Source organism: Physella acuta, unplaced genomic scaffold, assembly GCF_028476545.2.
Source record: "Physella acuta isolate Inbredline_101_S28 unplaced genomic scaffold, ASM2847654v3 ptg000531l, whole genome shotgun sequence".
Classification (NCBI taxonomy): domain Eukaryota; kingdom Metazoa; phylum Mollusca; class Gastropoda; family Physidae; genus Physella; species Physella acuta.
The window spans coordinates 41,630-56,340 of NW_026732050.1; the positions used below are offsets into that span (position 1 = coordinate 41,630).

The 14,711-nt window shown below is 33.6% G+C and overlaps 2 protein-coding genes across 3 annotated transcripts in view; one reads left to right on the plus strand and one right to left on the minus strand.

Moving 5' to 3' along the window:
- The window catches only part of LOC131945184 (uncharacterized), a 31,732-nt gene extending 31,143 nt beyond the window's left edge, over nt 1-589 (plus strand). For both annotated transcript variants that reach the window (XM_059306214.1, XM_059306213.1), the window contains exon 21: nt 96-589. In XM_059306214.1, the coding sequence (XP_059162197.1) occupies nt 96-115 (20 nt within the window). In that variant the 3' untranslated portion in view covers nt 116-589. The remainder of the gene's footprint in view (nt 1-95) is intronic.
- Nucleotides 559-12,386, minus strand: LOC131945185 (uncharacterized). Its single transcript, XM_059306215.1, has 29 exons — nt 12,286-12,386; nt 11,212-11,292; nt 10,768-10,975; nt 10,205-10,442; nt 8,530-10,065; nt 8,227-8,426; nt 8,050-8,142; nt 7,848-7,929; nt 7,482-7,599; nt 7,278-7,384; nt 7,021-7,186; nt 6,833-6,915; nt 6,497-6,662; nt 6,328-6,390; nt 6,008-6,160; nt 5,757-5,923; nt 5,561-5,642; nt 5,383-5,475; nt 5,148-5,202; nt 4,708-4,894; nt 4,447-4,546; nt 4,143-4,340; nt 3,498-3,580; nt 3,199-3,341; nt 2,488-2,663; nt 2,286-2,393; nt 2,134-2,197; nt 1,716-1,921; nt 559-1,396 (listed from the first exon to the last, which is right to left on the minus strand). Exons 2-29 carry the CDS (start codon nt 11,254-11,256, stop codon nt 1,070-1,072), a joined length of 5,247 nt encoding a protein of 1,748 aa, XP_059162198.1. The 5' UTR covers nt 11,257-11,292; nt 12,286-12,386; the 3' UTR covers nt 559-1,069.
- Between the last annotated feature and the right edge of the window lie 2,325 nt (nt 12,387-14,711).

Consider the following 14,711-nt stretch of genomic DNA (forward strand, 5'->3'; position numbering starts at 1 on the left):
TGTTTTATATTAGACAAGTTTTATGAACTTCTGTTCAAGTTTCAGTATTCAAGTAATATTTTAAAATAAATTAAGAAACTTTTTCTTTCTTTCAGATGTAACAGACTCGTTTTGAGGGAGATATTCTTAGAAAACAATCACATATTTAAATTGTTGCAGGACTGGCCAGTTGAATTTCCTCACTACTTTAGCATTGCTAGCAATGGACAAGCTGGCTCCTGCTGCACCTTAACTAGTGTGTAAATTATATCTAATGGTGCTAACATTTCATTTTTGAATGTGATAAGTCATGAGTGTTTGTAGTTAAGAATTATATGTATAATTTGATGTGTGAATTAGCCCTTTTGTTTGTGATATTTTTTTCCTCCACTGATCACATGATGAATGTGTATGATCACTATTGGTATTACATTAAATATATATTATAAAATTGCAATCATTTAAAATGTTTTTCTAGTGGAAATTGCTTTTGTGCATAATATGTATAACATTTTGCTGTACAATCTTTAATGAATGTGTTGCAGTGTCAAAACCTATCATATAGGTGTTGCTTTATTTTTATGCTAAAAAAATAAACATTAAAATTGAAGTTTTTTTGTTCTCAAACTTTATATTTTACATGTTTTCAAACAGATCAATATTTCACAGCATGAATACAAAAACAGTTGTAATTATCACAAAGTATTGTAGTTGTGTAAAAAAAAAATTATACTTTTTAAAATCTATATTTGTATTAAAAATATATCAGTTTTGACCAACCACCTCAAACAATTTCTGAATAGAATTAGTATGTTATTTTAAAAATTGACTAAAACTCTTGACCCCTGTGTTAGGGTGAATTCAGCAGTAAATAAAATCAGAAAATAGCAGTAGATTTAAAAAGGTTATAGAGAAACTAAAAAAGTCAACATGTCATTGATCCATAAGACAATACATTTTAAAGTATGGTGACAATAACTTCCTTTCCAGAAAAACTGCTACCATAGTAATCAGACTAAATTACAGAATGATATCCATAAATGCATTTGGTTAATAATACAACAATCAACATAATAAAACCTTAATTACATTATTTTACCAACTGGCCAAAAGTTGACTTAAACTGGCTAGCAATATCAGATGTAACCTTGTCCCAGCTTTCTCTATTTTCTGGCAGGGGGAACTCCTGCACTAACTTTAAAATTCTGTCCTGAGTAAAACTAGACTGACTGTCTCCTGCACTCCACAGCAACTCTAAAACTTTAACTAAGACCTTGTTGACCAATAGTTTAGTGGAAAGATCAAGGTTTTTGTTGTCTCTAGAATGAAGAAGTTTATGAAAGACTGTCTCCACATGAAGTAGTTCTGATTTTACCAACAGTACCAGTAGTTTAGTGTAGGCCATTAATGTTTCATTCTGAAAAAATATTAAGGTAAAAACAATGTACAAAAAATGTAAGTCAATTTTTCATGTCTGAGCAAAAATATCAAACAGGTTTAATATTTTTAATAAAAATTTATTTCCGTATGGCCGGTGAGCGCTTGATTGCTAACACAAGTGGAGTTAGTCTAATGAGCAGTGTTTGTCGTTTGGGGGGTGGGGAGGGGAAGAAAACTGCCCTGACTCGACTCATTACTTTCTACCTGCCCCTGTTGAACCTGTTAGGTTTATGTCTGGATATATTTAACAAAGCCTTTGATGATCATCTAAGAGGTTAATTGTAAAGAAATAATACCTGGGCATCACTTTTGGTAAGCCATTGAATGGAATGTACTGACATCAAATTGAGGACTTTGATTTTCATCCTCTTCTTTTTTCTGACAAACTCGGCCAGTTTAATGCTAAGTTTATCATTTTCATGCTTCTTGTTTTTACACAGATGACAGAGTTGGATGAATGCCTCAGCTGCACTGTCTGTCCAGTTCTGAGGTGCATCCACAACTGTTAACGAAATAAAACACAAAATACTTTAAAAACTGTTTATATGGAACAATAGGAGATATTTTTAAAATATTGAGTTGAATGATGCGTTTGATATTTCAAATAGCTACATTGAGCTACAAATCAAACCTATGTATTATGTGAGAGTGTAGCTATATTAGAATATTTTTTTTCTCAACATGCCTAGTCTAGATTTTCTATGATAAACTTACTGTATTGAATGATTAAGTTCATTAAAAAGTTGGACATCACATAAAAGGCGAAATCCATTGTTATCTGTAATAAATAGTGTACATAGTTAAAATTGTGGATAATTGGGTGAAAAAAAAATGTAAGTTAATTATGAAGCAAACGCTATCCCTACCATTCTTTCCTCCACACAGGCAGTGAAGTCCTGGATGAGATGTATCATATGCGAATCATCAGGCCTAGTGCCAGGTGTCAGTGCATTAATATACCAAACTCCATAAGACTGGGGATCAAATAAATTTAGAATAATACCTGGACTCCAAAAACTGAACAACTCAAGTTTCCCCAAACAGTCGTAAAAAACTTGCAACATTTACCAATGCCTTATCAATAAGCTCAGACAGCTGTTCACACTCAACAAAGGCTGTATCAAGACTAGAAGAGGAGAGCTCTTCCACTTTTTTTGAGTAATCACTAGGATACAAGGTCAGGTTTTTTGGATTGCTTCTTGCACACTTCTCAGCTTCACGGACAATCACTCTTTGAAAGAGCACTGAAATGGGGGAAAATGAAAGCTCTCAATCATAGCACTGAAATGGGGGAAAATGAAAGCTCTCAATCATAGCACTGAAATGGGGGAAAATGAAAGCTCTCAATCATAGCACTGAAATGGGGGAAAATGAAAGCTCTCAATCATAGCACTGAAATGGGGGAAAATGAAAGCTCTCAATCATAGCACTGAAATGGGGGAAAATGAAAGCTCTCAATCATAGCACTGAAATGGGGGAAAATGAAATCTCTCAATCATAGCACTGAAATGGGGGAAAATGAAAGCTCTCAATCATAGCACTGAAATGGGGGAAAATGAAAGCTCTCAATCATAGCACTGAAATGGGGGAAAATGAAAGCTCTCAATCATAGCACTGAAATGGGGGAAAATGAAAGCTCTCAATCATAGCACTGAAATGGGGGAAAATGAAATCTCTCAATCATAATTTTTGGTTTTCTTATTTTGCTGTTTATTATTTCTGTGATGTGTAACATGTTTATGTAAAATGTAACAAACAAAAATGTAGTTGTCTAAATACCAGGTGTTAATTGCACTTTGGACCACTCTTGCATTCTTTTCAAAAGCATCTTTTCACAGAGGTGAACAATAGTTTCCCGAATTTCTTCTTCTAATCCATACATCAAAAAGTTGATTAGTGCTGGTATTTCTTTAGTGCAACAACTGAAAACGATTAAAAAGAAAACTTTAGAAACCTAAGTAACAATTAGTTCCCAGAAAGTTGTATTTTCTGCCCCCCCCCCCCCCCCTCCACTTATAACAAACTGATGTTCTAATTAGTTGGCTGTTATTTTTAGACCTGATGCAAATAATACATACTTTTCAACCATTTCATAGAAGCTTGTCCTTGCATTTTCAGCAAAACTATTTGCAATAATATTGGACTGAGCTACAATATTACTCTGTGGAAAATAGAAGCAACATTTAATGAAGAAACTGACTACATAAAAAAAGTAAAGCTCCCCTTTAAGACCTAAAGATCCATAGGGCAGAAGAGTTATCAGAAAAATGTGCAATTGAAAACAGCGCAAATACAAACTAATTATGCAAATACACTTTAATTTTTGACATATTTTGTGGAAATGTTTTATTATGCTGCTATGTACATGTAGTCACTCTTTGTTAATGTTTCTAAGTGCTCAATTGAAGAAACCAAAAATGCCCATATGCACTTTTTTGCACATCTTTCCGGTCACTGGTGTTCAAATGTTTATTGACTTTGGCATATGAATGGGTGTGGTCAGCACCATGTCCAGCCGCCTTTACATTCACCAACATATGTACCCATCAGAGCTGGGTGTACTCAGGGATATCCTGTCCTACAGTCCTGAGTCCAGACCAATATCCGAACTCAAGACCTTCAAGCCGTAGCCGAATGTTGTATCATTTGACACCACACCATCCCAAACTGACAATATACTCAGCAAATATTCTAGATGAAATAAAGTTATATTAATTAAATACCTTTACAACATCAGCATTAACACCTTGAGCAACTCCAATAAACTGCATTCTGATCTCAGATTTAGCCTTGAACAGCAGCAGTCGTAAGATCATTCTGTGAGTGTATTCTGCCAGCTTGGCTGTCATTAGGTCAATGGTTGTGTTTATACAAGACTTCCAATATGGATTGTTTTGCATCAAATTTGCCTCCAAATCCTCCTTTAAAAATTTGGAAAAAATAATAATTTTGGAAAAAAATAAATGGGTAAATATTCTACAAATATGTTAAATTAAGTAAGAAGGACATAGAAAATAATAGACATACCAGGTCATCTGCATCTTTACTAGCCAACAAGTGAGTGAGTACATACGCAGGAACTATTTCATCATCAATAACACTACCAGGCTTAGATAAGTCTGTAACACTAAAGAAAAAGCAAAAAATACAATTTTAAAAAACTATTAAACAAACAGCACTACCCTAATACAATGTTAGACTTCTTTGTTCATAATTATTACAAAAAGGTAGCAAATACAATAAGACCAATACATTAGTTATTAGATCCATTATTTTAGCATTATGTACCTGGAAGGATCAGCACTGATAACCAAAGAAGATCCTAACCACTCTTCAATTTGAGAGATATTTAAGGTTGCCTTGGTAACTGGGGCCTTACTGACTTCAGCTAGGGGTGTTAAGGGCAGAACACTACGCACTGTTGTTGTTGGGCTTTGCTTCAGGGCAAATTGGGTTAGCAAAACTTTGCCTTGCTCTGAATTACAAAGATATACAAACATATTAAGTTAGACAAAAACTAATAAAATACTTTACAAAAAACAAATTAACCCTATGAATCACATAATGCTTGAAAGGAAAGCTAATTACTGTTCTACAAATACACTTTACAATAAATGTTACATTATAAATCAGTTGGATGGGGCAAACGAATATGAATCAAAGTTTGCTACATTAGTTAAAGAAACCAATCAAGGAAATTTAGAATAATGTAACTTAGAATCAATTACCTAAATAGGGACAACATGATGACAATAAACTCTGGGATACAAGTTTCTGCTGATCCTGAAAAACAAATGCTCACACAAATAACATTTACGGAAATATTTTATCTAGGTTTATGTTTACAAAGTGTATGATAAGTCAAATAATAAAAAAGTGTGCAACAAAACAAAAATCATTTCACATATTAAAAAGACTTGTATTGAAATAATAAAGCAGAGCTGTATTTTCTTAGAAACTTACAATTTGGAATTTCTTCGTGCAATGATGCCAGTTGGCCAACTCTACATCTGTAGATTCCAGGGAGAAGAAAAATCCAGCAGGTACTGATGGAGACTATAAAATTGAAGCATAGAATTATTAAACTAAAAATTCATTTGTATTTTATGACTAATTAGATAGTTAAAGAAAAAGTGTTAACCTCAAAGAGCCAGCTAATACAAGATACGATCAATAGACCTGTATTTTGATGGCCAGCTTTGTACAGGTGTTGCCATGCATACCTGGAATAAAAATAAACAAAAGCTTTATGAAAAAATGGAATGAGCTGCAAACAAGCAATAATTAAAATCTATTCAAAAAGTAAGTTTTCAGCAAAAAAAGGTTATTTTATTCACCTCTGAACAAAATGCATCTTTTTCAGCAATGATTTATACACAGTGAGTTGAGGCGCCATATAGTCCATCATTGACAAATACTCCACCATCCATGGAATACTCAAGGAAAGATGTCCATTTTCAAATGCACATTTTAACAATAATGGAAAAGGTACTGGCAGAGGGACCTATAATTAGATAAGTAGATAAGAATTTTAACTTGCCAAAAAAACACAAAACAAATACTCCTATCAAATTTTAATAAAAATTACCATTTCTCTCATGCGTAGCAAGATGAATGACTGTTCTTGAGGAATGTTCAGAGTTCCACTATTGTAAGATGCAAATGTTAGGTAACCCAAGAGTTTTCCTAAAACACAAAGGGTTAAAACTGTTTCGGAGAAATTCTGAGAGCGTAAGGGCATCTGAAAAATATGCATATTCAAAACCATTCATTTATAATTCGTTAATTACTCATCAATACAAGAAATGGTGTTGGTAAAAATGAACTATTTTAAAAATATAATTATTACAATTTTAATTACTTACTAAAAAAATAGTAATATTAAAAATTAAATAGCTTCACACTTACATCGCTATCAATAATAGCTGAAGAATGCAGATTTGTGACACAGCTAAAATCCATTGCATTTAACTGCAAGCAAAAAGGTTGCTAAATCATGCATGCATATTTTTTCTTAGCAATTTAATAAAGTCAAAACAAAATAACTACTATACAAAATTTTACATAGTAGGCCTACCTCTAAAATTTTATAGACCACTAGATTTTTTAAATGTTCATTGAAAGCAGGACAGCTAAGAGTCTCAATAAAATCTTTGAAAAACATTTGGGTATCTGTAAAACCAGGTGCTGGACAAGCATTCCCACTGCTGGCATTTGAAGTCTCAAGAAATGCATTATACAACCTGTGCAGATATTTTATATATTTGTATGGATTAACACTACCATATACACATAATGAAAGAAAGCACAGAGTTAGTTACTACATTCAGAACATAAGTATCTCAAATCTCCAAAGATATAATTATATATACCACTGTGCAACTGAGGGTATTCTGACTAATGTTAAACTTACGTCTGAAATAACTTTTCATTCTCTGCCTTGCTCTGGATCATTTTTATAATGTCAACCTTTTCTCCTCCATTCTTTACACAACACTGCAAATATAACCAAACTGTTCTAATTAAAGGTAATTAAATATTTGGTTTTAAAGGCAATCTATTGGTAGAATCTATGTTAATATGATGAGATAAACATCTAACCAAAATCATATGGTCCAGGTACAATTTAGCAAGATGAAAGAGGTTGACCAGTGAGTTCTGCTCTGGGGTGCACCCGTCATAGACATACTGGATTTGATTCTCAATCTTGAACTCATAAATACTGCTTGTGTCATGGTAATGCCGGTAGAAAGCATAAAAATTATCTCTGTGAGCAATAAAAAAATTTTTTTTGAAAATAACAGAGAGGCTTGTTGATAAAATAGTGGATTTAAAAATCAGAGCTCAAAATGCTGTACCTTTGACATTTGAAAACATGTGCAAAGTTTGCATCTGGAAAGCTGAAATTGCCATCTTCTTGAGGGTTAAATGCTTTATGTTCAATATGAAGCTTCACAGTTGACTCCTTCAACACATGAAATAATTTAAACGTTATTCTTATGCAAGTTAATACAATGAAATTAGTAGAATTATTAAACAGTCAACAGATTATTAAAAAATACCTTATTCCGGTTTTCTGAAGCTTTTTGGAAATAATTATGTAATTTAGGTGAAAAAGCTTGGATCCTCTCATTGGAGGCAAGAAGCTGCAAGAACGTTCCATCAAGAGATAAAAATATTCTAAAGATAGAAAAAGATTCACAATATATTGTAAAACTGAGAAACAAAACAGAAAGAAATTGACAACATACTGCAATAACAGAGAAGCAATCTAGATAAACAATTTGCACTGCAACTTGAAAATCTGTTTTCTTTGTTGAAAAAATAATGTACCAATAATAAATAAACTAATTTAATAAGTTTGATGATAACAGCAGCTTGATAACAATTGCATAAAATTGCAACATATTAAACATTAAATTACTCACCGTTTTAATCTTTTGATAACTGTGACAGCAAAGTAAACACCATTGTGAATGGAATCAAAATATGTTTTTCCTATATGACTTTCTATTTGTGAAAAACAATTACAAAGAGTAAGTTTACAGAGCTTGCATCTATAAACAATATTGTCATGGAATTAAGCAATACAAATAACTAAAATAAAATAATCAAATTCAGATCACTAACCTACAATGTGTAGTACTTCACTATCCACACTAGCACAAGTCAACAGCTGAGTGATAAAGTATAGTTCTACAGCCAGGTTAGGAACTTGGTGTTCTGATAAAAGATGTATGAAACTTTTTTAAAGTTGGTTTTTATCAAACAGCTTTAACTTAAGAAACCCAAGTCTTAAAAACGTACCTTCAATGTAATGACAGTATCTTCTGGCATATTTCTTTAACATCTTTTTATGTGTAATTTTTAGTGGATCAGCAGCTGTGCCATGCTCAACAACACATTGTTTTTCACTCTTTGTAACTTTCACGCAAGAGTTTAATAAGATGTCCACAGTCTCATCTTCTTCATCAGATTCTACTGGGATAGTTATCTGTTTTTCAGATCTGAAAGTATGAAACAAAAGTAAGCATGCGTCGGACAAATATTAAATTCCTCCAATTAGACATGAAATTAGCACCTTAAGGAATGATTGAAAAAGTGGCAAACCTAATTGTTGGCGCAGAACCATCAGATATTGGATTCACCTTCCAAAATTTCTCTGCCTCTTCATTGGTTCTATTACTTGTGTATTCATCCTCATCTTCATTTTCATCCTCAAATATATCCTTTTCTGTCACAGCCTTTTTTAAAAGGGATTCCAAAGAAAGAACAGGTGCACGTTTAGATGTTTGATGTGATGATCTATGATGAATATTATTTACTTTGCTTTCAGCTTTTACTGTGGAGCTATCAACTAAGTTAACTGTATTGTTTTTAGCAATGGTCAACTCTTTACTATCATTTGAGAGTAACACATTTCTTGCATCTCCAGAATTACACATCTCATGTTGTTTGCCACTTAGCTCATCTTTAGAAAAACTTAACCTCTTTATAGGAGAAGGTTTAACTTTCTTTGGTGGGGATGTAGCATTAGCTTCTATCTGTTCAACAAAACGATTCTCCAGCATTTGAATAGCTTTCCTCCCATTGGCTAGTCCACTTTTTTTTGTTGAATTTCTTTGTGGAGTCATGAAGCTTTCAAGAGTCAGTGTGTGAGCACTTCTGTTTGATAGAGTTGGTTGGGTTTTATTTGGCCATTCTGAAGTTTTTGCTTTTCTATGTTTTCCTTTGGATCCTTTTCCGTGTGAGCCTTTATTACATTGTGCCTTGTCTTTCCCTTCTATGTAGGCATCCTGTTTGTCAGCTGATGGAGGTTTGGTGGTACAACCACCAGCATTAACAGGAGAAGTCTGTAGGCCTGAACTTGGAGAAATTCTGGCAACATCTGACCATGATGAACTGCTTGAAATGAATTTCGGTTTAGATGTTGAAAAAGAATTTTGACTATTTCCATTAAGATTTACTTCTGAAGCTGGCTGATATTTATGGTTTTTATTTTCCACATTTTGATGTCTGGAGTCTAATGAGACTCTTTTAACCTGTGAAAACTTGTCTACAGAATTAGGTGCATCTTGTGTGAAATTGTGCTTAACAGGCCAGTTTTGATTATGGTGAATATCACACTGTGAGAATAAATGTGTCACTTTTTTTCTTTCACTTTCAATTCTTGGCCACACAGGCTCACCATTGGAGTTTGACAAAAACTTTTCAGCAGAACTGTTAGCCTGAGTTGTTTGAAAGGAGGCTGAACTGTCATGTTTTGAAGTGTAGTGACTATTATTTTGACTAGAATCAGAGCTAGAAACAGAATGTTCAGTAAGAGGACTAGGAGGTAACGGCTTGAGCCCTTTATTATTGGAAGAATTTAAGTCTGCATTATGCTGATGTTTAGATGTTCTGCAGTCAGGAAAACTGTTTTGAGAGTGCGACACAAAAGCTGATGCATCGCCTGCACGAGGGACAGAGCAAGGTGTATTTGAATGATTATGGGCTTCTCTGATTGGTGTAGAAGTTTTAGGTGAATAAACATCATACAGTTGTGAGTTTGGACCTTGTTGTTTTGGGTGGTCTATTGATGCATCTTCTGATATTTCTATCACAGAAGAATTGCTGCATGCTGAGATATCTGGTCTTGCTGTAGACCTGTTGAAAGATGGAAACAGTAAACACACTGCAAAGGCTTTTTGATATCGTGTAACTAAACAAAGTAAACATAATTAACTGTGGTTAAGTGTATGTAATATGTATGATTGTTTTTATCAGTTATCACTAGTACACTTACTTGATAATATTTAGCTGTGGAAAATCATGTTCATGATACGAGTGGTTAATGTCACTCTCATTAAACTTAGATTTCTGTTTATCCCTGAACACAACACCAGGTATCCTTTCAGAGTCCATACTGTCTACTCCCTTGGGCTCATAGGGTTTGGAGTAAGAGTTTGGTGCTTTAGGCCATCTGGGGTTTGGTATATAACCATACCTGCGCTCAATTAGGCCATTTGGTGGTTCTTGCCTACCTGATAATCCAATATTTATAAGAAGGGTAAGTTTTGTTACTATACTATACTATATTATTTATTATTATGTCTAAAATTAATTTTAATTAGAAAATTGCTAACCATGTTAGCTGAAATAAATAAAAAATAAACCTAGGCCTATATTACTGAGTATTTTTTTTTAATGTTCCAAAAAAATAACATTTACTTTTGAGAAGCATAGCAAGTGTTATTTTAATATAGAATATTATAATAAACAGAAATGTGTTCCACTTTCTTTATAATTAGACTATTGCCTTATCATAAAAACAAAAAAAGACAAAGCTGACAATAAGTAACATTTTACCTCTAAATAGCCTCTTTTTGGCTTTAGATTCTTTAAGCTTATCGTTATTGCCATCTCTGAGCTGTTTTGTAGGAGATGGTACCCCTTGACTTAAGCTTAAAAGCGGCCTTGTCTGTTCCCTTAGTTTATTACAAAATTGGGCAACTCGCACTCCAGGGCTAACAAGCTCAGCTGGCAGGTCTTCATCAGATGAATCAGTTGAGGGACACTATAAGCAGGTAAATGTTAGGTCTTTAAAAAGTAGTAATAGGCCTAATTAAAATAAGGTTATCAGAAACTAAAATAAATTGCAACATTCAGAGCTAAAAATTGCTCAATAAGATGGAACAGTCCACACCCTTTAACAATTTGAATGTACTATATTGAAGGTCAGAGTTTTATGATGATCCATATAAATTTGAAGGCTTGGCTTTTAGGGCATGATTTTGTAAAATAATTACTTACCCCAAACTCTAATTCTGAATCACTGACCACTTCACTGCTCTCCATTTTAGTATATTTCAATGTTAGCAATAATTTTGCATCCTGAAATGGAAGTTGATGAGAATAATAAAGGACACATGCCTTAATAAGGCCTTTAGGCTAATTATTATTGGCCTAGCTATACTATAGGATAGGCTATGACAAACTTTAAAAAAAATCTTTTCATATTAGGGCGTATATCAATAGTCCAATTAATAGGCCCCCTAGTCAATTTAAAGTGCTAAATTGTTTGTAGTTAGGAGCCCTACATTTACTAATTAGACTATCAAACAATCTAGACCTAAGTGAAGCTGCATGTTGCATTTTTACTTTGGTGCATTCTTGTAAAGAACAGCCACAAATAAATTTAATACATAAGATAAGTGAAACAAGTCTACATCAAATGATCAAATCAAGGTAAATTGGCACTTAATCTCCACATTGCTGTAGGCCTATATTATAGGCCCTACTGATAGGCCTATTTATTTAATATTAACACCTCGCTTCATTCAATAGCTGGGTACAACAGCAACTCAAATTGAAGTTACTCATCTATCTTAGTCTTAAACTTAATCTAGATATTATATATTATATATATATAGACTCTAGAGCTTAATAATAATATCTTGGCTTGGTCATACAGTACAGGACACTCATTCAGTCATTCTTAATCTTAACTAATCTTAACAATATATTTCAATATAGGCCTATTGAATATAACAAACAAGTCTATAAATCTGGAGTAGAATCTAGATCTAGAATAGAATTCTAGAGATCTAGATCTAGACAATTAATTAAACAGTAACATTGACCTAAGTACATTTTAGTAAATATTAAAATAAAATATTGCGTTGAAATTGAATTGAGTTGTTAATTTATAATTTTATTGATTTTGTTTGTTGTTTTGAACTGCTGATTTGGCGGTTTGTTCCTGGCTGTTTCAAAACCAAATGCGATTAAAAAATTTAAATTAGATCTATAATCAATATAGCTTATTTAGATGCTTTCGTGTGCAGCTAAAATAGCAATAACTATCATATTTTTAGTAGCCTTTACATTGCTTGTTTACATCCATCTGGTAACTGGTCTAGATATTGTCCTAGATCTAGCATTAAGTCACATTATTAGTATTTACACCCAGTGTGTGCGATGCAGACGATTTTTAAAAACTACAACTTGCTTAGCCAGATAAAAACATAAGGAACACTGGCCATACCTTAAAATGTCTTTCTAGTTAGGCCCTAGGTAGTTTTCCGCTGGAAATTAGCCATAATGATGTTGAAAATTAAATTTATTTTTATAAAATAATTGACTAATATGAATTCTAATGAAAATTAGAATTATTTATCACTATACTATTGGTAATTAGTGTCTCGTCTATTTACTTGATTTGAGATGAAATATGTATTTTTATTTGCCTAGCCTGTGTGAAATTAGAAAATTGCAAAAAGTTGTAGCGATTTTCACAACAAAAAAATTACTAGATTTTCTAGATCTAGATTCTAGATCTAGAGTCTAGTCTAGATCTAGATCTAGAGATAAATATAGATCTAGATTCTAATTCTAGATCTAGTTTAAACGGATTTACCGTCAAGTCAAATAAAGCGAAATGTAGACTCTAGATCTAATTTATAATCAGTAAATTCACTAAAGGAATTAGATAGATCTTATTATTCTAATTTAAAAAAAAAAAAATGCTTTTGGCCGTTGGGTGAAATGTTGACGACTACACACACAAACTTAAAAAATATTTAATGTTCACATGTTGAAGTTGAATGTTGTGGGTCATTCTATAAATCTATTCAATGCTCATCGTTGATCAAGCTTAGTAGATATTTTAGAGAAAAATATGTATAAAAAACGTTTTAATAACAACATTTTATGTAATAATGCACTAAAAGGGAGAAAATGAGAAAATAATGATTTTCTTGAAATATATAAATAATAATTAATACACTACTATTTAAATATTAATAAATAACCATAGTTAAATAGTATAAAAAGCGTGGATCACCATATTAATAATAAATTCTCTTCTTGGATACCCTAGAAAACACCAAGCTGTAAACGCGCCTAGGGGTCATCCATAAATGACGTCACGCTATTTTGGACGATTTTTACCTCCCGCCCTCCCCTTCGTCACAAAAAGCCAGACCCCCCCCCCCCCCCCCGAAAATGACGTCACACCTCAGCCTACAACCCCCCCCCCCCCCCCCCCTCAAAATTGCAATTGAATTTTTTTCTAAAACGCAAAATAACGTCTAAAATTCGTTTTCTAACATTGCTTTTTTGTAATGCAAAACTGTGACGTCGCACCATCTGAACCCCCCCCCCCCTTTCCCTCATCACACACCGTCACAAAATTACGGACCCCCCTCCCCCCTACGAGTGTGACGTCATTTATGGACGACCCTCTAACAGCCCCTTCTCTTCCTCTCTAGGCATATCCCTACCACCCCCACAATGGTCTGGTGAGCTGTGCTGTGGTTCACGCCAAATGTTTACAATCATAGAGCCGGGTTTAGTGACGGCTATTAGGGGCAGATAATTTAAACTTAGGGGAGGTAACTGAGGCTGCTTTCACGGGGGGGGGGGGGGTATATGGTAGGGGTTGGGGGAAAGGAGGGTTGGGGTAGTATCATCCTTAACGACCTACTGATAGTGTTTTAAAGCAAATATTGTTTGTAGCAGCACTATTACTGTCGAATTCACAAATTATGAATTACTGAAAAGTAGAAAATAAAACAACTAAATAGCGGCATATGATACGCCGCGGGTCGGCTCGTACTAATAATATTATCTTTGATACCTTTTTTTTTAAACCAAGAGCACTCTAATCTTACTTTATCCATGCAGTATATGAGTTCAATGTTCGAAGGTTAATTCAACTTGTTGATGTCCATGGACCCGACCCATAAATGGATGACCCCTTAGTTATACCTGAACTAACATTTTTTTCTTTTGTCACCAAAATTGAAGCTATCATTACTATCAATAATGGCACAATGATTAAGTTGACACCACTAGTATTCACCTTCTAACTGCATTCAAGGCTTTACAAATGTTTCCAAGTAAACATGCTATTTTCTCTAAACTGTGGTTTTGATGTTGGCATTGAAACATGCTTTATTACAATTTCATAACACAAGGTGTCACAACTATTTATTTTGTCATAATCATAAAAAACGTATCAATGGTGCCGGACCCAAGGGACATGCCTTCCTGAACTACACAGATGCCTTTAGATGGGACCCGAGGTCCATAAACATCAATGATCACACTTGTGAGCAAATGACTTGCATCAAGACAGAACGTTTTGGCTATTGGCTTTGTAGTCTGGCGCTCACATTGCTGAAGGAAAAAGAGCTTGAGACACTGGTAGGAAAGATGGAAAAAAATCTGACCAAATAGTGGCAACAGCACCGGCCCCTCAAGAACTGTACTTGAAATTTCTTTTACAAATTACATAGTTAAGTCAACAG